The sequence below is a fragment of the Chinchilla lanigera genome, unplaced genomic scaffold (genome assembly GCF_000276665.1).
Source record: "Chinchilla lanigera isolate Chin_1 unplaced genomic scaffold, ChiLan1.0 scaffold00075, whole genome shotgun sequence".
Taxonomy (NCBI): Eukaryota; Metazoa; Chordata; class Mammalia; order Rodentia; family Chinchillidae; genus Chinchilla; species Chinchilla lanigera.
This window is the reverse complement of record NW_004955476.1, coordinates 6395065-6422538: the sequence shown is the minus strand read 5'-3', so window position 1 is coordinate 6422538 and position 27474 is coordinate 6395065. Positions and strand designations below refer to the sequence as shown.

At 39.7% G+C, this 27474-nt stretch overlaps 1 protein-coding gene across 3 annotated transcripts in view; it reads right to left on the bottom strand.

Annotated features, from left to right (window-relative positions):
• Bbox1 (butyrobetaine (gamma), 2-oxoglutarate dioxygenase (gamma-butyrobetaine hydroxylase) 1) overlaps window positions 1-27474 on the bottom strand; it is a 64956-nt gene that overhangs the window by 11259 nt on the left and 26223 nt on the right. For all 3 annotated transcript variants that reach the window (XM_005401746.2, XM_013502996.1, XM_005401747.2), the window contains 2 exons: window positions 15691-15889; window positions 1637-1742 (listed from right to left, as the gene is read on the bottom strand). In XM_005401746.2, the coding sequence (XP_005401803.1) occupies window positions 1637-1742; window positions 15691-15889 (305 nt within the window). The remainder of the gene's footprint in view (window positions 1-1636; window positions 1743-15690; window positions 15890-27474) is intronic.

Here is a 27474-nt window from a genome sequence, read left to right as displayed (position 1 = left end):
CCCTAGTCCTCAGCGGGCTTTGGGTCTGAAGTGCCTTTCCTTCGTGACCTTGCTTGCTGTGCCACGTACAGGCCAGTCATCCGTCCTTCCTGTGGCAGCTGGGCAGGACTTGGAGACGCGTGCCTGTGGGAGTCCGAGGGAGGAGGAGCCCAAGCTCAAGTCCAGCCTGGGTAATTTAGTAACTCAGTGAAACCCTGTGTAAAAATAAAAAAGGGCTAGGGTTATAGCTCAGTGCAAAGGCCCTGTGTTTAATCCCCACTACCAAAATATAAAATAAAAGAAAAAGAAAAAAAAAGGGGTGAGTCTCATAACAGACTAGCTGCACACTCTTTTTTTTTTTTTTTTTTCCTTTTTTGAGACAGGGTCTCACTATGCAGTTCAGGCTGGCCTTGAGCTCACTTTGTAGCCCAGGCTGGTCTCGAACTCCCAATGATCCTCCTGGGATTACAGGCATGCACCACCATGCCTGGCTTCATTTACTTTTAATTTTTTAATTTTTTAAATTTTTTTTTAATTTTTCATTTACTTTTGAAGAGACATATTTCTGTGTGGTTACTTCATGTGTCCACTTAGGCTCTACATATAGGGACAAAATATCCTTCAAGAGTATTCTGATAATCTTTTCTTTTGGTTTAGAAGAATGATCATTTCATAAAAATGGATTGGGTTTAGTAAATGGGAATTTTTGTGAAGATATAGGGAAGAGTGTTCACTTAGACATTCTCCTGGGGAATCTCTTTGCTTGATAAGGAGCATCACAATCTTTGATAAGGAATCTGATGGATGGGATGGAGTTTGGGTCCCCAAAATAGGATGGTTACTCTGATCTGACACTCACATTCCTTTCTAATTCATTTTTGCAGCTTTTCCCATGAAGTGTCTACTTCCTCATCTCTTGAATCTGGGCTAGGTGCAGAATTTGATTAGATCAATATAATATGCAGAAGATATATTGTGCTGACGACTAACCAAGGTCCCAAGAATCTCCCATGCCTCACTTTGCTCTTGGAAGATTCTGTCAGTTTCCATGTGTGGAAGCCTGGACTATCCATCGCCTCTGGAGCTCACAGACCAAGTGGGGCAGAGACAGCCCATCCAGCTGATGTCAACCAGCCCCAGGCTAACTCAGCAGTTGACTACAGTCATGTGACCTGCAAAAGTAAACTGATCAGCCAAACAGAGCCCAGACAGTACGACAGGCCAAGCGCATGCTAAGCCATCAAGTTAGGCAGTATGTTTTTCTGCAGCAGTCACTGCTACGAATGACGGCTGTGTGACTTTTCTGGGAAACCCCACCTTGACTTCCTTAATTCCACTTCCTTTTGGAACTTTCTGAAGAGTGAGGTATGTGCAGAAAGACCTCAAGATGCACTGCTGTCTTAAACTCAGTCTTGGCAAAGCAAAGAGTGCCAATAATTATTTCCAGGAAGAGCAAAGAGATGTCTTAAAAATGATGCATGAGATTGTCCTGTTCCTTAGAGATGCTGAGAATATGCAGAACTTAGGCAGAGAGATTCTGTGAGTTTGGAGAAAAATTCCCATAAGATGAAGGAGCTGATGAAACACATGGTTTTCTCAACTCAAAATATAGGAGGTCCAGCCTGCCTTGTGGAAAGTATGCCAAAGCTGATCTTACCCCAGGTGGATGGTGGAGAGCCGGGTAATCAGTGTGAAAGCTCAGCTTCCCAGTTGTGTAAGCCACATTGTTGGCATTGATTTTGTCTTGCACTTGCCAAGTATGTCTGTAAAATAAAAGGAACACATGTATGAGTGGGCTGTCCCTGAGCCAGAGGAAATGTGCTTGTAAGAATTTGATATTTGAGGGGAAATGGAGACTTTCATTTTATGAAATAATTAACATAATGACTATGAGCCAGAAAAGGAGCTGGATGTTTCTTTGTCTACAGTGGCTAGTTCAGAATTAAGAACTCCTTTTTCTCTCCTACACAAAAGACTACACTTGCACATGAGTTGTGAAACATTTCTATCACTCCACACTAAAACCTCTTACCCAGATTATTAGTTACCTTTGTGTTGCTGGAACAAAATACCTGACACCTACAAATTAAAGTAGGAGAGGTTTATTTTGGATGCAGTTTTCAGTGGGTCCAGTTCATGGTTGACTGCCTTCAAGAGAGAAGCAGCATTGTGGGAAGGTATTGGGGGGCAGCTGATCATCCCATGGAAGCCAGCAGGCAGAGAGAGGGAAGGAGCAAGGGACAACAATACACCCTCCAAGGTAATGCTCCCTAATAACCTATCTCTTCTGACCAGGCTCTATTACTGAACACATGAGATTTGGAGGGACATTTTTTCCTCATCTATCTGCACATAGGCGTTTAAGCCCAACTAAGTTCCAACCATTTCACAACCTACATTCTAGAGTCTCAGTTTTGGACTTTAAGCTAAACTGGCTCCAAGTTGTAGATTTGTAATTCACTAGCTGTATAATCTTGGACAATTTACTATTTCTGCACCTCAATTTATATATTTGTGAAATGGAACAATAGTATCTGCTTTGAAGTCCTGCTGTAACAAGCACAAGGTCTACATCTGACATGTAGGAGACATTTTCTAGGGCTCTTGGTCCTTCTTACTTTCCTGATGACCTAATATTTACTCCTCCACTCAGGACTTCCAGAGCATTTTTATTTGTTTCATTCACTGGAACTGAAATTGTTGGTTTTTTTTTTTTTTGGTCTTTTTGAGACAATGTCTTGCTATGTAGTTCAGGCTAGCCTTGAGTTCACTTTGTAGCGTAAGCTGGTCTGGAACTCACAAAGATCCTCCTGCCTCAGCCTCCTGAGTTTTGGCATTATAGGTGTGCTCCACCATGCCTGGATGAAATTGTTGAGTGTTTTGTGATGAGAAGTGTAATTTATAAAGGGCCCTCATCAGTCTGATTTTACTTAGATATTATATATGAATGCATACCTCCACTTTTTGTCCTGGACTGTAAACTCTTTGAATGCAGAACAAAGATTTTTACTCTTCTCCCACTACCTAATCCAGCATCAGTCCTAAAGCAGGGAACCAATAATGCAGACTGAAGGGACCAAGGGATGTGGAGTGATTTTCCTGAGCCTCTATTTTCATTTGGTAAAAGGTAGAGGTACAACCCAAACCTATTCCCACATTTGTGGCTCAATATCTCTCTCTTTCATTTTTTGTTATGATGCTGGCAATTGAACTTTGGGCATCTTGTAAGCCAGCCAAGTGCTCTATTGAAGAGGATATTTTCCCAGTGAGCCAAAGCAGGACTTCTTAACTGTTATCCAGGGCTGAGGAAGAAACAGCTATTTTACTTACATTTTTTACTTAAAATTATAATTGAAAACTTGATAGATTGCTTACTGAAGATAAAACACCACCCGTACGTGGCCATGAAATGGAAAGAGACTGAGTGACAGGAAAGGAGAGGTACATCTAGCAACCCATTCAAGTAAGAGTCAGGTAATCCATTACACTGCAGGGATTGTGGCCAATAAGCACATGTTCTTTACGAAGTTTGTGCAGCTCCACAGCCCATGTAAATACAGATTCAGAGTATTGTCAACAGTGGCATTTGATCAAAAATCAACACATAGGAAAGAATTTAAAGAGATCAAAAAATAACTCTATCAAACTGTAGAATAAATACACAACACCTCCTTACTAAAAAGACAATGTTATTGACACTGTTAGTAGGAAAAGCCTGTTCAGATTTCCTTTTCAAAGGTGATTTTGGTTTTACATTGGTACATTTGCATTTATTTTCTTGGTTTCTCCTATGATCAAGGGTAAGCAGTCCAAGTTTTGGTAAAGCCACAAGCCGGCTCAGTTCAAGGTGTAAGTTTCATTCAAAGAATTATTATTTCGTTGGTTGACATGGACTAGCTTCTAGAGGGATGAGGCTGTGAGTTAGCTTCCTCTGTTCTCCTGCCCTCTGAAACACTGGCAAAGGATGGGTGATAAACATGTCTAGCTTTGGAATCTCTTGGGCATGGTATGGGAGGTGTATTTTAAACATCTATGCCCACAGAATATGATACTGCCCAGTAAAGGAACTCACCAGTGCTGACCATGAAACATTCTCTGAAGGGTTACAGCAGAAGTCTGGCAAAGTACTGAAAATGTCATCTTGTCTTCCTTTTTATCTCCTTGTAGAAATTAATCATGCTAAGAGATCTGCTAGTGATTATTACTTATCCATCCCAAATCCAAATCCCCAAGAAAACACAATAGAAATAACTGTAAACACGATGTACTTCCTGTATAGGAACAAGTTTTTAAAGCCCATGTGTGACACTTTAGTGAGGAGAGGGTGTACTCCTATGTACTTGTTGGAGACACATTCTACTGTTTTAGCACTCCAAGAAAGTGATAGAATTGCTGTGAAGAAGCTGGAGTGTGGGCATGTTGCCTCCTGGTCAACATAATATCTGAATCCAGTGGTGTATACTTGGTTGTTATGGTGTTGAAGCAGGTAACTGTAACCCTACTGACATTTCTGCTTTCATCAAAGATCCTATTTTGAACAAACCCAAGTACAGCCACTGGTGTACTCTTGTTGTTGTCACATTAGAACATTCCCTTTATTTACCTATTAAAGAGTTTTGTTGAAATCTTCTATGCCTTAAAGTCGTGATTTTTAAAGATGATTTTTGTTGGTTTGATTTGAATACTAACTCACTAGATGTATCCAAATTTCCTCAGTGGCTACTCATAAGTTCACGATATTAATGGTACTTTGTGAAAATTTGTATTCTTTAGCACTATGGAAGGCTTGAGCATTGTTTTTGCTGGATTAATTTTTATATCTTTAGTGATATATTCCACAAGTCTTTTGGTTAATGGTTCACCCTTGGGAAGGCATGCTGGGTTAACTTAAAATCTTCTCTTTGTGATTTTTTTTTTAATGAAAAAAGAGGCTCTATGCTTGAAAAACTGAATTTATTATTAATATCAGCTATAGTCTCTAACCACCCTAACCCTTCTTATCAGATTATCCAAGAATGCCTTATTTTGAGCATTGTTACTTACCCCATTGGGTCCAGAAAAAAATGCCCATGTGCTATTTTTAAACTTCAAAATGTAAAATGAACCTCTACTTGAAATAAATGAAAAGCAAAATTTTGAGCTATCTAAAGGAATAGCAGGGCTGGGGATTTAGGTCAGCGGCAAAAGCTCCTGCCTGGCAAGCGCAAGGTCATGAGTTCAGTTCCTGGTACCGGAGAAAAACCAAAAAAAAAAAAAAAAAAAAAAAAAAAAAGGAATAGCACATTGCTTAGTACAGCTATGACACTTCTACCTGTGAATTCCTGGCTGCAGCACTCACCCAAGCTCCAGAGATCTATTTTTTTTTTTTTTTTGGTTTTGGTTTTTTTCCAGTACCGGGAACCAAACTCATGACTTTGTGCTTGCCAGGCAGGTGCTTTGCCACTGAGCTAAATCTCCAGCCCCGAGATCTATTTTTTAATTATCATTCACCACACACTTACAGATAAAAAACATTATATTTTTCTATTTCTAATTTCTATTCTCTACCTATAACTACTGAGTCCAAAGTCTTTAATGAAGTGGTACAATATGAATAACTCACAACAGAATTGGAAACTTGAGTATGGGCTGATCCAGCCAAAATAGAAAAAAAAAAATCGTTCACAGATGAAGATTAAACTAGAAGGAAGGTAACACCAAATAAGCATATGAGATAATATCTTTATGTAATTAGTAGACAAAGGAGAGAAAAATGTAAATCAGGGGTGGGGAGAGAGAGAGGGAGAGAGAGAATGATTTGAGAATAATTTGAGCAAGTAAGAGGACAGACAAACAAGGTTTAATATACGCATAGTAGGAGTAGTGAAAGGAAGGAATGGAAGGCAAGGAAACAGAACAAATACACAAAACTTCAATCCAAGAAAAATTTCCTGAAATTAAAAAAAAGTTGAAACTATACTTCAAAAGACCAAATCATATTTTCCCTGAAAATATTAACCTAGAAAACCAAGACAGAATCTGTAAAATTACCAGACTTTAAAAATAAAAGTATTTTTGACATCCAGTTAAAAAACATCAAACTACTCATAAGGTGCAGAAAAGAATCCCAATAAAATCAACCTGATGCAGCAGAGACCCTGGCAGCCAGGAATTCTGTACTTAGTAGAGCCAATTTTTAAGTATAAAGAAGGACCTTAAACTGCAGTTACCATGCTACAGCCCGGAGATTATTGTTCCCAGGAGTCCTTCCTGACACATTTACAAGAGAATAGACTTCACACAACCGAAATAAACAGATATCCACTGAAGTAGGTTTTGTGCCAAGAAATAAATTTCTACTCGGTTGAACTGGTTTGGGAGGGAAGAGGAAGACCCAGAAAACCAGGAAGTAGGAAAGCTAGGTGGTAGGGCCCAGGAAGGCACCTGGGGGCGACAACACACTGCTCCAGGACAGCAATGAAGCATTTTCAACTGAAAAGCTTGTCTTTGGTTGAGATGTACGGATGCATTTTGGGGTGGCCGACACCTTCCGTGTCTTGACAAGGGTGGTGTTTAAGAGCGTGCGCAGTACAGGAATCCATCCAGCTATACCTTTATTTTAGGTGATTGTCTGATCTGTATTTTACCATGAGTACTCACAGCGACAGAGGACAGGATGGTGGTTACCGTGAGTTAGGTGTGGGAGAAGAGGGGAGATGCTGGTCACAAGCACCAGCCTTCAGTCATGCTATGGTCGCTAAAGACCTCTGCGCAGCATGGTGATTATGGTTAGTAACAGGTATTTCAGTGCTTGGAACTGGCCAAGAGTCGTGTCACATGCTTTTAGCATGTGCACACACACACACACACACACACACACACACACGCCTGTGCACACATATGCAGTTACTATGTGAAGTGATGGGGAGGTTAATTAGTAATCATCCTTTCATAGCATACACTATATTTATCAAAACATCATATTATGTACCATGCATAGATACACTTTTTGTCAATCCTACCTCAGTAAGGCTGGAAAAAATAAAGGGAATAAAACTGCATACAAGATGTGTGTTAAACACCTATTTAGTGAAGATAAATAGCAAGAAAAGAGGCCAACTACTTCCGAAAACTTCCAAAGAAGAGTTACAATAATTTTCTCCAAAGAAAATCCCAAGGGCATTCATTATTAAGGTTAGAACGTGTTGCAAGAACATGAAGTAATATAGGAGAAATCCATATTGGGCACATGTAGTAGTGGAGGGCGGGGATATTTCTCTTACCAGAGTTATGGAGATTGAAGATGATGACTGTAAGGAACTGAGCTCAACACTTAGCAAAAAAAATTAGATCATTGTTTCTCTTAACTCAGCGACAGTGGCTTGTCCTGGCTGCACACAAAATAACCACAGGGACAATGGGCATCTGAAGATTTGGGGGAAGCCGCAGCTTCATGGGTTATCTTGAATTTCCTCAAGTGGTTTCTAGAGGAGCATGAGACATGGAAATGAAGAGATGCCCTCATACTCAAGCAGCATTAGTTACTGGAATTCAGCGGCACCCCTGGAACCACGGGGACCGGCTCTGGGCTGGCAACAAACAGGGGCTGCAGGAACCCAGCTTGTTGCTTCCCTGAAGAAACTTTAACACTTACTGGAATGCACATTTTTTTTTTTTTTTTGGTCTTTTTGAGACAAGGTCTCGCTATGCAGTTCAGGCTGGCCTTGAGCTCACTTTGTAGCCCAGGCTGGCCTCAAACTCAGGGTAATCCTCCTGCCTCAGCCTCCCGAGTGCTGTGATTACAGGCATGTGCCACCACACCTGGCTAGAATACACATTTTAAGTGTTTTCCCCCTACTCCAACACTACAGTCAAGTATTACATTTAAAAGAACTCATTAAGAAATCCCATTGTAATTTTTTTGATGAAGTAGGATAGGGTTACAGCTGAATTCATAACTCAGATATTTTTTCTTTTTTTTCTTCCCAAGTCTGAGTTGCTTCTAGGTTGGTATTTCATAACCTGTGAACCGGTTTTATTCAAGAAGGACTGTGTGGTTCTCTCAAGAAATTTCTTGGCTAGAAATTTAAAAAAAAAATAGATAAACTTGTTTTGTCTTTGCCTGTCCCATCCCCAGGTCACTGATATATGCTGCTAACAGGTATGTCCAGCAAGTAGCTCTTTCAAAGTCAGATTTGGAGACCGTGTTCATGGAGTGAAAAATTTCTAATGGGCCAGATGGCAAAAACTAAGACCATTTTCACTCATCTATGCTCGGCTTCTAACACAGCCTAATGTGTGAAATGTGGGGGGGCTGGCTTGAGAAGGCTTTCAGAAATCTGGGGATTCATCACTGACATCCTTAGAGGCCACTTCAGTACTATAATTCTGATCTGGTCTGGCTGGTGTGCTTCATAGATAGCCCACTAGAAACTTTTCCTTTCTAATTTACTTTATTCGCTTCATGAATCCTGCTAGCAAAGCACTCATGCAGATGCAAACCTGTGCAGTAGTAGTAGCATCTTATATTTTTCCAGCAAATGTTTACCAAGGACTTCAAAGGGTATGGCAGATATTAAAACACTACTTCAGGATGAGCAAGGCAAGTTCTCAGTAGAGGAGATTGGAGATATCTGGGAAGTTACACGAAAAGCTTAGAAAACTTCTCACTTATGGATAGCCTCCAGTGAAGCCACAACTAAAGTCTGCATCTCCCTTGGTTCTGTGATCGCTGTCTGGGCAGTAATGCAATACAGATGCTCTGTGGTGTTTGGTCCTCAATTATTCCTTAAGTTTTCGCAAAAGAAATGCTCCAAAGTATTTATTTATATTTTTCTTTGAGTCCTATGGCCTTAGAAGTGTTACTCAGCAATTACATGAGATAAAATTTGAGAGCTATCAAGATCTATTGTTTATTTTCTTTTACCCCATTTGCTCACCATTTTTGCCTTCTTTATTTTGAAATTAATATTTCAGAATGTTTTCACATTCACACCATTTTCTTATCAGTCTAACCCTTGCTACTCATATTAACACAACCTCTTTGTACAAGCAAATAAAGCATCGTTTACATAAAAGCAAATCTGAACTTTGGGGCTCACTGCTGGAAAGAACGTGGTTTTGTCAGCTAAGGCCAAAAGTTTCATTCTCTGTGTTTGACTTTCTGATGAAGTCAAGTCATTGTGAGTTGCCCATAAGGTTAATTTTTAAACTAAGGACTGATCAATGTGAATAACGCTAAGAAAGAAATTTAGATATCTTGACCTGATGAAAATTTTTAATGTGCTAGTGCTAGCATGTATTGGTTTTCATCAAATTTCCTGAGAGGCACTTCTGTGTCAGGTCCTGAGTTATACTAAAGATGTTATCCTGATTAGGCTGCCATTTCTGCCAGCAAGCGGCTCAATGTGACAGTAAGGAAACTGGTTTCAGCAATTATCTGGACTGGTAGAGTGACAGGCAAGACAACAGGGTGACTCACAAGACAGGTGTCAACACTTCTTTGTTTTTGAAATGACACTGGACTCCTCCTAACTTTTTCCCATCTCTTTCTCTCTCTATAGCTTCTTCTTTTTCTCTGACACACACATACACACAGAGCACATATGGATGAGTTTATATAAATAACAATACCCTGTTTTTTTGTCCTTTACAAAACTGACTTCCTCAATCTTCTCTTATTGAAATTATACTGTTGAAAGACTGTACAACCAGAAAACAAACAGTCTGATATTTTACAATTGTGTTCATTTTCATTTACAATTTATGCATTTCCACTAAAATTAGAATCTTCCTCACAAAAGGCAGAAATTTCCTTACTTATGTTATAAATTTTTGGGAGAGAGAAAAATTTCCATTTATTTTTCGTGATGGGCCATCCAGAACGCAAGATGGCTCATTTGGTGAGGAGTAAAATACGTGCTTTGTTTTATTGTAATGCCTGAGTTTGAAGATGAGGACCTTGCAGTGAGCGCCAGTGGATTTTCCCCTGGAGCCGCAGAGCCTGATCTATGGTATTGGAAGGGAGGGGAACATCTGTGAGGTACTTCTGTGTCAGGTCTCGAGTTATACTAAAGCTATTATCCCCATTAGGCTTCCATTTCTGCCAGCAAAGGGGCGATAGTCAGAAGGGAGGGAAAAAAGGTTAGGACGTCAAATGAGAAGAGCAAAGGCCAAAAAGCAGCTCAAACCAGAGGCAGTCTTAGCACAATGTATCACGCTGCTTTCCTATTGCAGGGACCAAATGTCCAACCCCACGTCTTCAAGGGGGAAGTGGGTTATTTGGTTCACAGTCTGAGAATTTTCAGGTTGTGGTTTGCCAGCTCCAAGGCGGGAACATGGTGGCAGAGGGTGTGGTGGAGCAGGGAGGCTCAGCTCATGGTGGCCAGAAGGAGAGCAGGGGACAGTGCCAGGGAGGAAGGGGAGGGGCCAGACAGAGACCCCAGGATTAAGCCTCCATGCCCCACTTAGGCACACCCAGACACGCGCTTTATCATCCTCTGCACGGCTCCGGAGCCAGTCACATTAACAATCAAGCTTGACCATCGCATTGGTTGTCTGTTGGCAGGAGAAAGCTCAGGGGATGGAAGGGAAGGCAGATGCATGGAGAACAAAGGATTAATAGGAAGGGAGTGAGCAAACAACTGGGTAAGTGACCGTGGCTGCCATGTCCCTACCGGTTCCCTTTGAGGGACAGGCAGGCACGGGGAGGAATGGCCTGGGGAAGAGATGGCTCGGGTCTCAGCGGATTAGGCTGGGGGTTGAAAGGCGGGACTGTGTGACATACACAGGTCTAACTCAGTATCTATTTCTTGGTGGTTCACCCACCCATACAACAGCAGCATGGATACATTTTGATGAATTGGTTTTTTTGTCTCTAAAAGCCATATTGCTTTTTCATATTGCCCAATTTTGACATATTTTACACCACACTGAGAGAGCACATCCCTCCCTTGTAAACTGTTGTTAGTTTGTCTCATTGGTCACATTACCTCACTCGTAACATCCAAAGTCTGGGGTTACCTTTCAGTCTCTTCCTGCATTTTATAGAATTTTTATTGTTCCACATTATTTAGAGGTAGTCAACTAAATATTTACATCCACCCACAAACAGTAATCACCCCAAATAATTTTGAATGAAGTAGACCTTCAGTTCTAGTCTGGGACCAAATGCACAGCACCATTCCTGGCAGGCGTCTAAGGAAGGTACTCTGTTTGTGTATCAGTAACTGTAGTCTCTTTGGGATTATCTCTGTAGGATACATTCTTGAAAACAGTCTGACTTCGTGTAACCACTGAGGATGACAGCATGTGGACAAAATAAAGTCTCGGTGACTATTTCCCACGGAGTTAAATCATGTCATAAAACCCGGATGATTTCTTCAGTAACATTGCCTTTCCCAGAGGGGTTCCAGAAAGTCACTATCATCACCATCATCATCACCATCATCACCATCATCAATCAGGGACAATGAGGGATGAGGCTTTTTGGCTCCACTCTGCAAAAACTGCCTTGCTGTAATGGTTGATGCATTGTGTCAACTTGAGAAGTTTAGAAGTTTAAGGAAGTGACTCAGCAGGGGGCTGCTTTGTAAACATCCTCAGCCTGTGCAAGAGGAGGGAACAAAGATGGTGTGAGTGCTACACCTGCCCTAGGGCAGGCTGCCTGCTTAGAGTAGAGGGCAGGAAAAGAGGCTTGTCCCCTCTCCTTTTGCTTTTGCTGCTTTTGCTCTTCTCTGCCTCCTGGAGCTGCCTTGGGGGCCAGCTGATTATGGACTGAAACTGTGACCACAAACTGTGAGCTACGTAAACCTTTCCTTCCTTAACTTTGAGTGTCTAGTATTTTTTCTCAGCAATGAGAGAAAAGTAACTAAGACACTTGCTGAAGAGCAAGGGTTTAAATCCTCCTAAGATGTTACCTTTTTCATAATGCTCCACATGTCTCTATATATTTGGCACACTTGACAGTGGAAGCTTTTTAGCCCAGCTTTTATTCTTTTTCAGGAAAGCTTGCATCATAAGGGCTTTGTCTGAGTGATGTGTGACAACAGCATGACAAGCACCCAGGGGACACAGATGTGCAAAGTGCTGTGTACGTTTGTCCTCACATCGATTACCATTTTGAGTTAGTTGAACTTGTCTGTAATTGCGAAAGACTGCAATAATCATCGCATTCATCTGCTGTTTTATAGACCTTTAAAACATCCAGGCCTGCATTTACTCATTTGCTCATTAAACATTTACTCCTTGCCTACTATGTATGAAGAAAACATGAAATTCTGGACTCTATTGTCTTTTATTCTTCCAACCAACCACTTAACAACTGAGATCACAGCCAAGAACTAAAAGCATCTAGTCTATTCTCATCTCTCAGTGTAGACCCAGGCATTTAAAGTTCTCCAAGCGAGTAACTCTCTGCCAGCGAGAAAGTGTTGCAGGGTATTCCATGTCTGAGCAGGCTAGTCAAAGTGGCACCGAGAACAAGCTATGACTATTTATTTATTCGTGGATGAATCTGCATGAAAAGCAGGATTACCTTCAACTTGCTCCAACTTTCCTTTCCCTACCCCATCTTTTGTCTTTGACAGCTCCCTGCTCCATTACCTCTTAGCCTCATTTATTCATCTCACTCACTCACTCACTCACTCACTCACTCACTCACTCACTCACTCACCAACCAGGCATTTTCAGGCAAGAGTAAGATATTTTGCACAATGTAGAATCAAAGATCTGAAAGATGGGAACCTTACTTAAAGCAGCTACTGATTCTGTGAAGGAGACAGCTGATGTCCAGATGTAAAGAACATAGAAGAGCACAAGGAACGCCCATGAGTGTGCACAGTACGAGCGTGTAAAACACCAGGTTCTCTTGTAATTGTGACCTGCCTGCCTTGAAATAGCCCTGCTTCCCCAAAAAGATTCCCAACTGTGGCTGCACAGAGCATCACTTGCTGAGCTTGATACTCAGATCAGATACCTGTCCTGCTAGACAAAATCATGCAGATGGACATAAATGACAGTGTTCTTAAAATCAGCTATACCAATGTGTAGCTGAGGTTGAGATCCACTTTTAGGCTTAGAATACTAAGGGGCATGAGCATATCTTTTAGTATTTCTTTAAGTCCATGTTACCTGAACTTCTGTATTGCTCCCTGACATGACAGTGAAGCAGAGGAGCAGAAAAGAGTGGTATCTCAGAGAAAGTATTCATGTACTTTATTCTCTCAACAACAAGAGCCAAATAAAACAGTGACAACCACATCAACAAAACTGTTCTCTGTAAGGTCGTAGGCTAGAGAATTAAAAATGGTCCAACAAGGAGAGATCTAGGTAGTCAGTGGGTAAGGTAGGCATACGGCAGCAGGAAAGGCATTTTCCAGCATGCGCATGGTTTGAGAGATTCTGGGAAGACAGGGTGATCACGTGAGGAAGGTGAGGTAGATGGGGTAGGACGGGCATCCCTGCTCAAGGGGAATGTCGTGCATGAAGGAGATGGGATCGTAGTAGGAAGTCTGATTTGTTTTGACAACAGAACTTTAGTATTTTTTCCAATAAGTTTCACAACATTAGATCAGTGGCCAAGTTATTAGCCCATTTTAAGGGTCCGTAGAAATGAAACAAAACAGTATCATAAATCAGGATTAAGGTTCTGACCCTCAGTGAAGTGGATGAAGTGGATGCGTGGGTGGGTGGAGTCAGGGAACTCCAAAGAAGAACCCCCCTCAATTTGGTCAGTGTTATGAAATTGTGAAACACACTGGAATAGATGCAAAAAGTTCGTCATTAGCAAATAAAAGCTAAGTGAAACAACAGAATAAATTTATTGGAAAAGGTTCTGCTTAATTCCAGTGCCTGAAAGCAACTTTTCCATGTCCTTTCTTCACCTTATTATTAGTAGAATAGAAAGATGGACAGGAAAACTGGGTTTATACCTTGAATCCTCTTCTACTACTTGTGAGAACTTGGGTTACAAATTAATTCCTTGAGTTGTAATTTCTTACCTGTGAACTGGAGGATAATATCTATTTCAAAGATCTTGTAAGAAAGAAGAAATAATACAGTTGAGGGCCTTATGATTTGGAATATTTTTCTCCTGTTTCCTTTGTCTGTTGGAATTGTGGTAACTTCTAAGTAAGCACAGAGTCTTTTAGATGGAGGTAACATGTAAATTTTATCTAACAGAAATCTGCTAATGGAATAAATAAATTCTTAGGGTGTGGGTGGGGACTAGATTGTCCAAGTTTCCTGCCATGAGTAACTTGCTCAAGTTATGGGAGGCAGATGAGTGTTTTTGATGTCTGAGCTATTTTAAAGCAGGTCTTCCTCCAGATGTGGGTTATGGTCTCAAATGTGAGCAGGGCCAAAGACAAGACTTCAGCAAATTCCTCAAGGGCAACCTTTACTTTTGCCCAGCAGTCTGTAGGCGTGCTGGGCTTCAAGCTCTGGTGTAATGAGATTGGAATTTTTCAAGAAAAAGCAGAATCATATAAATTGAAAGTCTCCCCGTTTTTATATGCCAACAACTAATTTCTTTTAGCATTGTGTGGGTTAAACCAAACACATGTGAACATGGCTCATGCACTACCAGTTTGCAATCTTGGGACTTTAAGGGCTCCTTTCATGTCCAGTCCTCTCTATGAGCCCAAGAAGGTCATCCATCTTGCTTGAGGAGCTCATCTTAATGATTAGAAGTGGAGTTCTACTCCTCACTTCCAGATACATCCTACTAGCATTTCACGATCTGTAACTAATGATATTTCCTTGGAAATTCTGTGAAAACAGGTTCTTGTTCTGAACTTAAGATTAATTCTATTTCCTGTAACTTACTGAAGCACGTAGCCTCAATTTTCTGGACATTAGTTTAATCTTTTAAAAAATTTTTTTTTTGAGACAGCTTTTCACTGTGTAGCCCAGGCTGGCCTTGAACTTTGTGCAATCATTCTGCCTCTGCCTGCCAAGTGCTGGGGTTACAAATGTGCACCACCATGCCGGGTTAGTTTAATCTTTTTCACACATCTGGTAGCTATTTTCAGTTCTCCAGAATCTAACTTTATTTTGTGCCAACTTTGGAGTGGTAAAACTTTAACGCACTATAACATTTATGAAGTTGAACATTTTTTAAAAGTCTTGGAGAAACATAATCTCTCTTCCTACCTGTTATGGATGGAATTACGTTCTCTGAAATTTATCTGTTGAAACCCTAATTCTCAGTGTACTTTGGAGATAAGGCCTGGGAGGATGTGGTAAGGGTCAGTGGGGTGGTAAGGACTGGGTCCTAACGCAACAAGGGTGGTGTCTGTGTAAGAGGGCAACAGTCAACAAGAGTGTACTGTGCAAGTAAAAGCATGTGGAGAAATAGAACGAAAACAGAGATTGGCAGGCCAGAAAAACAGACCTCACCGGGAAGTGACCCTCAGACACTTTGATCTTGGGCTTCTAGTTTGCAGAATTGTGAGAAAATATGTTTCTTAGGTTAAAGTTGTGCAGTTTGTGGCATTTTGTTATAGCATCTTGAGCAGACCAATACACCACCTATAATTAGCCTGATGTCTTTGTTACACTGATTATTCTAGTCATTCTCAGAGAAATATTACTTTTAGATTGTCCTTTCCCTGTGACATCCTGCTTAATACTTCATGGACATTCTCTGTCTTCAGGCAGAGGAACATCCTTATGGGAAATAAATCAAACTATAATTTGTGACCACAGAATACAAGCCACTTGGTGACTCACCCATAAAATGTGAGATAGAGGAAACCAATCCTTTTCCCAAGTTTTGCAATTTCTCCTTGTCTATCAGCTGCTCCGGTGAGTCGAACGATGCCTACTTTCTTGAGCGTGGAAAGCCACTTATACATAGCTTCATCATTTTTTAGAACATCTTCAAAATCCAGAGTTGGTAGCTGGAGCTCTGAGCCCCAGTGCTGACATTCTGTGAATTAAGAATAAAGAAGACACAGAGGGCGTTACGTTGTTTTTACATAAACCTTAGAGGAGGGACTGCAGTAGCTCATTAGAGCTGATCTTGGCTTTATCATGGATTTCCTGACAATCACACCAGGAATGCCTTCCACCAGGCGTTTGTCTCCTGCCCACAGGTGTCCCCAGCGCATCACTGGCATTTAACGTGTCCCATCTATCAGGGAAATGTTGTCTAGCTTATGTGTTTCAGTCCGCATGTCTTTAGGACTGCTCTGCCAGGACACTACTTAGAAGGGACTCTGAAACAGTCTGTGAGTCAGCAGCAAACTTACACCAGTGAACTCCAACAGACAATAAAGTCAGAATGGCAAACTAGAACAAGCCCATTCTGAGGAGGAGGCAGGTACAGCGGCTGCTTCTTTTCACTTCATCCTATGAGACGTGGTCTCTGGGGTCAAGTTGTCCTCTGGGTCACCAAGAGCTGGTGTGAGGAAGCAGAGAAGATGCTGTTCCCTGGTGCCTGAGGCTTTGGTGGCAGTGCTGAAGGAGATGAGCTCAAGGGCCTTTCCTTTGTGCCCTCCTTCCTAATAATTAAATGCTCATATAAATGTTCTGTTGGGAAAATAGCAAGGAAAACAAATAAAAAAATAATTGGTTTTGCAAACCAAGATTTCCCACAAGAAGTGGAACACAAAAGAGATGTACATTTGCCAAGGGAAGCAACTGAGATTTTAACAAATGCATTCAGGAAAGAAAGGATGCTAGCTAAGCCGTTTGACTTCTTCCTTTCTTGGGAAGGAAATTACCTGAGAAAGGCAAACCTCCCTAACAAGTGGCCGGGTGAGAACCTCATGTCCTCAGTGTTATTTTGAACAGTGCTCTACATTCCTAGCTCGGGGATCTACACGTTATGGAAAGCAACCCAAAGCCCTCACTGAAGAATGAGCATTGGGTAAGCACTTCTCGGAGCAGTTGTAGACTGGAAATCATTTCCTCTTTGATGTCTCTGTAGTCTTTTACAGAAATAAGAATGCATTTTAGGAGTCAATGGTAGCGTTAGTAGTGAACAAATACATACAGGTGCAGAGAGCCCCTGTTCCCCACCCCCAGCGAGCTGCATGAAGATATTTGCAGTAGTGAATATGTGTGCATATGGAGGAAGATCTAATGAGGCTATTAATGCCTATATTGCCAAAGTTTCCAGGTTATTAAACATAACAGCTTGCATAATGAGCTAGAATTTTAAAGGGTTGAACTACAAACTATAAATCAGCCTTGCCTAGCAGTTGTGCCAATTCTTAGTCTATGTCAGTATTCCTCAGTACTGAATACATTCTGCAGTGCAAGTGGCTCACAATATCAGCCAGGTAGTCAAACTGGTACCCAGCCATTGGTGCCTAATTTCTGGTTTGAACTGTTTTCTCTCTGGGAGACCAGCTAGAATAGCAACTAAGTCACCTTGGCTCAGAGAAGTAGGTCAGCACCTGGACCACAGTGTGTTAGACCAGAGCAGGTTGTTGGGAGCAGTAACAAACAGTGAGGCATGGTGGTTTCAGGGCAATAATCATAGTTTTTATCGGGTGAGAGAAGAGGCTGAGCATATCGCCCAATAATCATTTGTTGGCTGATCTTTTCAATATGTCTGACGTTTTACTCAGTCACGAGGCACTGTGGAGAGGCAGCAGGTCGGAAGGAGCTCACAGTCTGCTGCAGAACTGGACAGAGAAGCTGACAGCAAACACTCGCTATCCCAGATGGTGGAGCTAAAGTAGGCCCAGGGTCCTGTGGAGGTGCTGGGACTTCTGATCTCCATCCAGTGGCCTTTCTGTGATGTCAAACTCTTCCACACGCACCGTGCTCTTCCGGGTCTCTTTCCACAGGCCTCAGGCATTTCTTTCTCTAAAATCAAAGTTGATCTTAAAGGAAGGACAGAGCGGTCTGTTTGGCTTTGCTGTGAATATTATGTGTCTGTTTGCTTGGCCACTCCCACTGGTACAGTGCATTTTAATTCTCCAGTTTGTAATAACCAATACTGGTCAAGAAGATCTGCAGGTAGGATGAGAAATGCTGTGAATATTGCTCACTGGCTGCCTGATTAGACAGGGCATTTGACTTCTAGTTAAGAGAAAAGTTTCCTGGGTAAAATGAAGGCCATAAATAACAAATGGCTTCCTTTCAAAGATTACTTCTAAGTGGATAATATGCACAAATTTAAAAGAAATAAGTAATTTTAAGCTGATTGACTTTGTGATTGAAATCAGGGATGCATAGAATATTATAGGTAGATGAGATGATGGAAAATTATTTGGGATTTTCCTGTTGGCTTTAGGATTTTTCACCACTATTAGTTTTGTTTGTTTGCTTGTTTATTTGTTTCTTTTGAGACAGAGTCTTGCTATGTACTCATGGGTACTGAACCCATTGTGTAGTCCAAGCTGGCCTTAAACTCATGGAAATCCTCCTGCCTCGCCTCCCAGGTGCTAAGATTACAGGTGTGTGCCACCATGCCTGGCACTGTTAATTTTAATCATTGAACAGAAAGTTTGCTTGAACTTCAACTGAGGGGTCCTCTAGTTCTTTGGCAGTAAGATCATCTGAGTATAAACATCTTGTCCATTCCTATGCAGTCTGCTGAATGCAATTAGCTATTGGCTATTAGTCTATTGAAAATGAATTATCTTTATCATAGAGGCCTGATAATTTACTAATAAATGTTTATTCTATTTTTTAAAGAAAAATTGTTGTTTTCTTGAGACTAAACCAGCCTTGAGAAATAGGCCGCAGTACTGTTCAGTATATTCCACCTCCGTGGTATACAATACCACAGCTACTAGCAACATATGATTATTGAGACAATATTTCAATACTGGCCTATGGAATGTTTTTACTTAGCTCAATTATAATTAATTTAAACTTTATTAGAATTATGACATGTCTAGAACTACATCAAACATGGATTTTCAGGGGAAAGCATAGAGGCAGACAGCTGGATTTTCATGCCTCTCAAAAGCTAGATTTTTGGGCCTCTTTTCTGATAATCAGCCTCTTAATTTACAAACGAGGGACAATAATAGTTACCCAGTAGGTCTTTTGTGATCATACAATGAGGTTAGGCAAGGAGCTCGTTACTGTGCCTGGCTCACAGTATACTCACAGCAACAACAGCAACCACTGTGATAAATCTTTGCTGAATGCCTCCCGGGCGCCAGGACAGTGGTAGAAGCATTGTAAATGTTCTTTTAAATCTCCACATCGAATACACAGAACAGATGCTTTCAGACTCGCCACGTTAGAAGGAAGAGAACAAGGGTCCACAGCATGTGTGTAATGACTGGCAGAGCCAGCGAGTTAAATCCAGCGACCAGTCCTAAGCCTGTAATTTTACCATTCTACATAACATCAGCCTGTGAAGTCTTGCAATACCGTCATCACAGGCATTTTTATACTTGATGCCCAAATGTCCACAGCTTATTTTGTCCCTCATAAAGGAAATTTACTAGGTAATAAAGAAAGCAGAGTGAGTTTTAATGAGGAGCGCTTTGTCTGAACTTGCTCAAGCATGGGTGTTTAAACATAAACCATGGCTCCAGCCAGGATTTTAAATGCAGAGGAAGCATCCAGAGCAGGGCTCATTGCAGCGGCATTGCCAGGCACCTTTTGTGAAATGAACCACAGCATCGCATATTCCAGAACCAGTCAGGTGCTGTTCTTTAATTTATGCCAATGTCTCTCACCGAGCTGTGGCTTTTTGCTTTCACTTAAAGCCAATATCCAGAAGAGTTTTAGTGCCCACGTGGCAGGAAAACATAGACACATTAAATTTTATTTTCACATGATGTAATTGTTTGTGAAACTGTAAGTTTGTATTACGACTAATCAAATTTCCGCATAAGGTCAACTTTGAACCTAACCGCTGAATTTGCTTGGGTTCTTGTCTCAATTGTGCAAAGAGTTCCGTTTGTAAACTGAGGTTCCACTTTATATTTAAGAGGCTCTGTTTAGGGAACATGCTGTATATACTTATAGCATGTTCGCGTGAGCTTTTATTTCAGTGTAGGTTATTTTTTCCCATTTCAAAACAGCACACATTATATATTATTGTTTGTTTTAATAATACGGAAGGATGTTAGATTTTTGAAATAAATGCATTATTCTTTAGACATGTACAATGAATCATACTCACACAGACATTCCAGGGGAACACAAGGCTGGTGCTATAATATGTGGCATGATTCATAATTAATAACTTCAGATTTTCAGGGTTTTACTACCAGAGCATGGCTGAAATGGGTTTTAGGATCTGCCAAGTTTACAATTTTTAAACTTTAGTTCTAATTTTGGAATGCTCTGGCAGGAGCTTTGCTGAAATCAGACACCAAGGACCACAGCTCATCACAGAGTCTGTGACATAAGCCACCCGTATTGTCCTTCATTTTAGATGTGGCTGTCACAGACAGTGATGTGAGCAGTGGTTTCCAAACTCATCATATTGTCTTGAAGTAAAATACCCTAATTTACAGGGAGATGTATCCCACTAAATCCACCGGGAAAAGAGCTCTGTAATAATTTAAAAGCATTTTCCCATTGCTTCCTAACTGTGAAACATGACTATCAGGGGAATCAAAAGAAAATCCATTTGACTAGACTAAATCACTTGTCAGGAGAATGCATTAAAAACAAACTAAAGTTTCACACGTGGGCCTACCTACATAAAGAGAATGGAAAATGATAGAGTATTTAAGGTATGAACCAGCCTTCCTAATTTAACTTACGGTCTTCCTAATAAATACTTCCTCAAACATGTGCTTCACACATCATAAAACTTAGGAACAAGCTCCATGCTGGCTGTTAAGGAATCGTTTGTCCTCCTCCTGCGGAGGAGCACGATTACATTCCTGGGCCCTGCATTCTATCAAAAGGGAAAAGACACAAAGAGGTTTTGAGTTCACTCTGTGGGCTTTTGTAGTGTGTTATTTTGAGAGCTCCAGACCTGCCATTCACCTGCTCTGAGCTGAGCCCCGTGGCTCTGAAATGGCTCACAGAATGTGCAGTCCTGTCAACCTTTCACTGCCTTTTCCCTATAAATACCTTGCGAGGGCCCGGCTGGCCAAAGGCAACCTCAGATCCCTCATAGCAGAAAGGCACCTGTGAGGATGCAACAGGCCTTTGGTTCTCTTTTTCTGCACTGGGAAAATGCTGCCCCCTTTGGACATTTTGTATTTCTTGTTCCATGAAGTCTATGTGTGTTTGAAGATTCTGGCCACTTGTCTTTTCTTTTGTTGAGGTCTTTCTGACACGGACTGGAAGATGTTTAATTTGGAGGTTTTCGTATCAGGATACTGGGAAGGCTACCAGTGCCCGCTGCTGCTCACTGTTTTTTAAATTTTATTTTAAAGAGAAAAAACAATGGTACAAAATTTCAAAATAAAATAGGAGAGTAACAACAGTTAGTATCTTGCATATTGGTATCTTCAAAATAGTTGCTCAGATTACAAGAGATAGGCATGAAAAATTGATCAAACAATATAAGCACAAACCTTTCTTTTTAATGAACTAGAAATTAGTGGTATAACTATCTTATCTATTTTGTAGATACAATATATATTTATTTATTAAATTTTTCTCTTTTTTCCTTCTTTCTTTCCTCCTTTCCCCCATTCCAGTTTCTCTTTCCTTTTGAATAATTTCTTTCCATTTCCCAATCTCTTGCACATTTTGGATCTTATTTACTCTTCAGCTTCTTACACCAGGGAGACAATACAGTGTTTACACATGCAAGTCTGATTTATTTCATTTACGAGTATGGTCTGCAGTTGCATCCATTTACTTATAAAAGTCTCAAGTTTATCCTTCTTTATAGTTGAGTAATACTCCATTGTACAGAAATACCACAACTTTTTTTAATCCATTTCTTGGTTGATGGGCATGTAGGTTGTTTCCAAGATTTAGACATTACAAATTGTGCTGTTATAAATACAGGTGCACATATTTTGCTGTGGTATGATGTTTTTAATTCTTCTGGGAAAATACTCAGAAGGGGAATAGGTGAGTAGAATGGGACCTCTAATATTATTTGTTTGAGGAATCTCCACACCGACTTCCATAGTAGTTCCACCAGTCTGTACTGCCACCAGCAGTGGAGAAGGGCTCCTTTTCCTCCACAACCCCACCAGCATTTGTTATTAGTTGATTTTTTGAGGATAGCCATTTTTTCTGCAGTGAGATGGAATCTCAGTGTTATTTTAATTTGCATTTCTCAGATGACCAATGATATTGACCTTTTTTCACATTCTTTTTTTGCTATTTATATTTGATCTGAGAAGTGCATATTCATCTCAAATGCCCATTTTTGGATTAAGTCTTTGAATTTGGGGGTTCTGACTTTTTTTCAGTTCTTTATATGTTCTAGATATGTCCTTTGTCTGAGGGACACACTTGGCTAAGACTTTTCCCACTTTGTGGGTTTTCTTTACACTTTGTTGATGATTTCTTCTGATGTGCAGGAACTTTTTAATAAGATGAGAACCCAGTTGTTGATTCTTTGAAGTACTTCCTGTGCAGTTAGGGTTTTGTTAATGAATTCTCGGCCTACCCCTATGTCGTCTAGATTTCTGCTTACTTTCTCTTCCAGTAGATTTAGTGTTTATTTTAATATTTAGATCTTTGATCCATTTTGACTTTAGTCTAGTGCATGGTGATAGATATAGGTCTAGTTTTAGTCTTTGGCATGTGGAAAGCCAGTTTTCCAGCACTATTTGTTAAAGAGACTATCTTATTTCTTGTCAAAGATAAAGTGGCTGAGTGTGTTTGTAGTTGTATCTGTATCTTCTAATCTGTTCCTTTGGTTCTCAGGTCTTTTTTTGCCAGTACCATGCTTATTTTATCACAGTAGCTTTGTAGCATAATTTCAAGTCAGGGATTGCGATACCTCTTGCCTTGCCTTTGTTGCCCAGGATTACTCATGCTATTCTAGGTCTCGTCTGTTTTCAAATGAATTTTAGGAATATTTTCTCTAGCTCTGTGAATATGGTAATGGTATTTTCATTGGGATTGCATTAAATCTATACAACAATTTTGGGAGTATGGTCATTTTCACTATGTTCCTTCTTTTTAATCCACAAGCAAGGGATATCTTTCCATTTGCTGATATCCTCTTCAATTTCCTTTTTCAGAGTACTACATTTTCCATTGTACACATCTTTTACTTCTTTTGTTAGATTAATTCCTAAGTACTTCAAATTTTTGGATGATATTGTGAGGGTGTTATTTCCCTAATTTCTGTCTCAGTGAGTTTGCTGTTTGTGTACAGGAATCCTATTGATTTTTGAGTGTTGAGTTTGTATCCAGCTATGGTGCTGAATTTGGTTATTAAGTCTACAAGACTTTCGGTGGAGTTTTTGGGGTCTTCTATGCAGAGTATCATGTCATCTGCCAATAATGATAATTTATCTTCTTCCTTTCCTACCCTTATTCCTTTTATTTCTGTCTCTTGTCTAATTGCTGTGACTAGTGTTTCCAGAACTATATTGAATAGGAGTGGTGATAGTGGACATCCTTGTCTTGTTTCTGATTTTATTTTATTTTATTTTTATTTTTGGTTTGGTTTTTCTGTGGTACCGGGAACCGAACTCACGACCTTGTGCTTTCCAGGCAAGCGTTTTGCCGCTGAGCTAAATCCCCAGCCCCTTTGTTTCTGATTTTAAAGTGATAGCTTCCAGATTTTGTCCATTTAGTATGATGTTGTCTATTGGTTTGTCATAGACAGCTTTTATCAGATTGAGATAAAGATGATGTATTTCAATTTTCTGTAGGGTTTTATCATGAATAATTGTTTGAATTTGTCAAAAGCTTTTCCTCTATCTACTGAGTTGATCATGTGATTTTTGTCTTTGGCTCTGTTGATATGGTGTATTACATTTACTGCTTTACATATGTTGAACAATCCCTGCATTCCTGGGATGAGTCCCACTTGGTCATGCTGTATAATATTCTTGATGTTTTGCTGCATTCTGTTTGCTAGTATCTTGTTGAGTAGTTTTGCATCTATGCTCATTAGGGAGATTGGCTTGTAATTCTCTTTTTGGTTGGGTTTTTCTCTGGTTTGGTATCAGGGTAATACTTGTCTCCAGGAATGAGTTAGGGAGTATTGCTTCTCTTTCAATTTCTTCAAAGAGTTTGAGGAATATTGGCATTAAATATCTAAATTTCTTATAGGATTCAGCAGTGATTCCATCAGGACCAGGGCTTTTCTTTGTTGGTAAGTTTTTAATTACATTTTCAATTTCACTTACTGACATAGGGTTATTCAGAATTTTTATATCTTCTTGATTCAGCTTTGGTAATTTATACATATCTAGTAATCTGTCCATTTCTTCTGTGTTTTCCATCCTATGAGAGTAAAGATTTTTGAAGTAGGTATTGACGATCTTCTGAATTTCCATAGGATCTGTAGTGGTTTCACCTTTTTCATTCAAATTCGGTGCATGAATTCTAGCCTTTTCTTTCCTTTTTTGATGAGGTTGGTTGAAGGTTTATCAATTTTATTTATGTTTTCATTGAACCAACTCTTTGCTTCATTAATTGTTTGTATTGTTTTCTTAGTCTCCATTACATGAATATCCATCCTGATCTTTATAATTTCTCCCTTTGTGGGCTTTGGGCTTGTCTTGCTCTTTTTTTCTAGAAGCTTGAGGGGGCAACTATAGGTTGTTTATTTGTACTTGTTCTATTTCCCTGATGTGAAAATTCACTGCAATAAATTTCCCTCTTAGGACTGCTTTCATTCATCCCATAATTTCTGGCATGTTGCATCTGCTTTTCCCATTTAGTGGTAGATATTGTTTAATCTCTTCTTTAATTTCATCTGTGACCCACTGATTATTTAGGAGGGGATTGTTCAATTTCCATGTGTTAATGGAGTTTTTGCAGTTTTTGTTGTCATTAATTTCCCATTTTATAGCACTATGCTAAGATAATATGCATGGGATAATTTCGGTTCCTTTGCATTTACTTAAGCATATTCTGTGGGCTAGTATATGGTCTATTTTAGAGAACATCTCATGTGCCCTAAGAAAGATGTGTATTCTGATGATGTTGGATAGAACAGTTTGCAAACATCTACTAAGTCCATTTGTTCACAGGTTTGGCTCAGTTCTGATATTTGTTGATTTTTTTTGTCAAGTTGATCTATCTCTTTGTGACAATGGGGTATGAAGGCCTCCCAGTACAATTGTGTTATTGCTTATTTGATTTTTTGTGTCTATCAATATTTGTATTATATAGTTGAGTGCTCCCATATTTGATGCATATATATTTATGATTATTATCTCTTCCTCTTGAAATTTTCCCCTAATGAGTATTTGGTGACCTTCTTTATCTCTTTGGATCATTCTTGTTTTGAAGTTCATGTTGTCTGCAAACAAAGTAACCATGCTTGCTGTTTTCTAGGTTCCTGTTGCATGGAATATGGTTTTTCATACTTTATGTTTCAGTCTATGAATTTCTTTTACAGTTAAATGTATTTTTGTATACAGCATATTGTTGGATCTTGTCTCTTGATCCATTCTGTCAGTCTGTTTCTTTTGATTGGTGAATTGATGGTTATAATTGATATGTATTGGCTTATCCTTGTCATATTATTTTCCTGTTATTGGTTCCCTGTCTTTTCCCTCTGTTTAATTGTTTGCCCTGCCTGGTGGTTTATTTCTGATGTTCTTGGAATTGTGGTCCTTCTTATCTCTGTTTAGAATATCTTTTAGTACTCCTTGTGGGGTTGGTTTGGTGGTCGCGAATTTCTTCAGTTGTTTTTGTCATGGAAGCATCTTATGTCTCCATTAATTTTCAAAGATAGTTTTGTAGGGTATATCAATATGGGTTGGAAATTGTTTTCTTTCAGGACATGAAATACTTCACTCCAAACTATTCTTTACTTGATGGTTTGTGTTGAGAGGACTTCTGTGATTCTGATGGCCTTTCTTTTATAGGTGATCTGTTTTTTTTTCTTTAACAGGTTTTACTAGTCCGTTCTTGTGTTGAATTTCTGGAATCCTTATTATTATATGTCTTGGTGTAGTTTTATTTTGGTCATGGTTGTTTTGAGGTTTATATGCCTCATTTATTTGTATGTCAAATTCTTTATCTATGCTTGGGAAGTTTTCTGCAATTATTTCTGTGAAGAGTTTTTTTCTAAATGGCATTTGCTCTGTCTCCAGCTTTCTCCTTGACCCCAATCAATCCTATGTTATTTTTCTTTGCTTCATCTTGTAGCTGGATTGATTTTTCATGTTATCTTGCTACTTTTAGGATACCTTTGTTTTCACCATCACTAACTGCAATTCTGTCTTCAAGATCTGATGATTTATCCTCTTCTTTGTTCAATATGTTGCATATACTTTTGGAGGTATTAATCTCTTGGATTTCTGTTTGGATCTATTTCATGGAATCCATTTTTTTCCCAATGTTGGGCATTTTTTTGTCTACCATTTTACTAAACTCATCTGTTTTTTTGTCTGTGTATTTCCCCAGCCCTTCTAATATCTTTGATTTTAAGCATCATTTGTTTTTGTACATGAGGGATTACTTTCTCTATAGCCTTTTCCACTTTTTTTCCACTTCTGTTGCTATCATTTCACAAAGTTCCAGTGTTTGATTTCCAATTTTGTCTATCTCAGTGTGTTCTGGGCTTATCCTGGGTGGGCTGGGGGTCTGAGATTGCACTTTTTTTCTGTGTCTGGTCATTTTTGTTGTCTCTTTTTAATTTTATTTTGTTTTCTATGTTGATGCATGCCAATTTCTTTTGATAGATAGATTTTTCACTAGTTTTTATGCTTCCCTAGGAGGTGTCTGTTCTTCAGGGATGTCCTTTAGATGTAAGTGGTTCTTTATAGCTACCCCAAGAACCTATCTCACCAATTTGTAAAGGATGCAAAGTTACTGTTTGGCTCAACACCCAGTGCTTTGGTACTGGGCTGTAGTGATGACTATGACCCCGTGCAACCACAGTGTTATCATATAGGGGATAAAAACTGATTGTAACATGTTTGACATCCTGGCTAAAGTAGTACAGTTAGTAATAACAATAGTTTCAAGTACAGCTTAACTATTGACAAACTATAGTAACCATTAATATGCTACCTCCAACTATAGGATCAAAGTCTAGTTATATAGCAAAATGGAACATGTACCATGTACTTGTATGTGGTGATTTTCCCTTTAGCAGAGTGATTTTACACTTCTGTGGGGTGGTGAGGGGGTTAAAATGGGTAGGGGACAGGATAAAGTGATGAATGTTGTCAAGTATGGTAAAGTCAAGGCTAGAGGCCAAAGTATGATCACCTGAGTTTTGGGACTCTGGAGTACACAGGAGGAAAAAAAGGGCATAGAATGTGAAGGAGTAATCAGAAATGGAAGAGACAATATTTACTCACTTGAAAGTTTAAATTCAATAAGTAGTTGAGGAAAGAGAAAGAGGATCAATAGAAGAAACAGAAGAAGATAAGTAAGAAACTTAAACAATGAAAAAAAGAAGGAAAAGAACAAAAAAGAAAAGAAGAACAGAAAGAAGAATAAAAAGGAGACCAGAGGGGCTGGGGATTT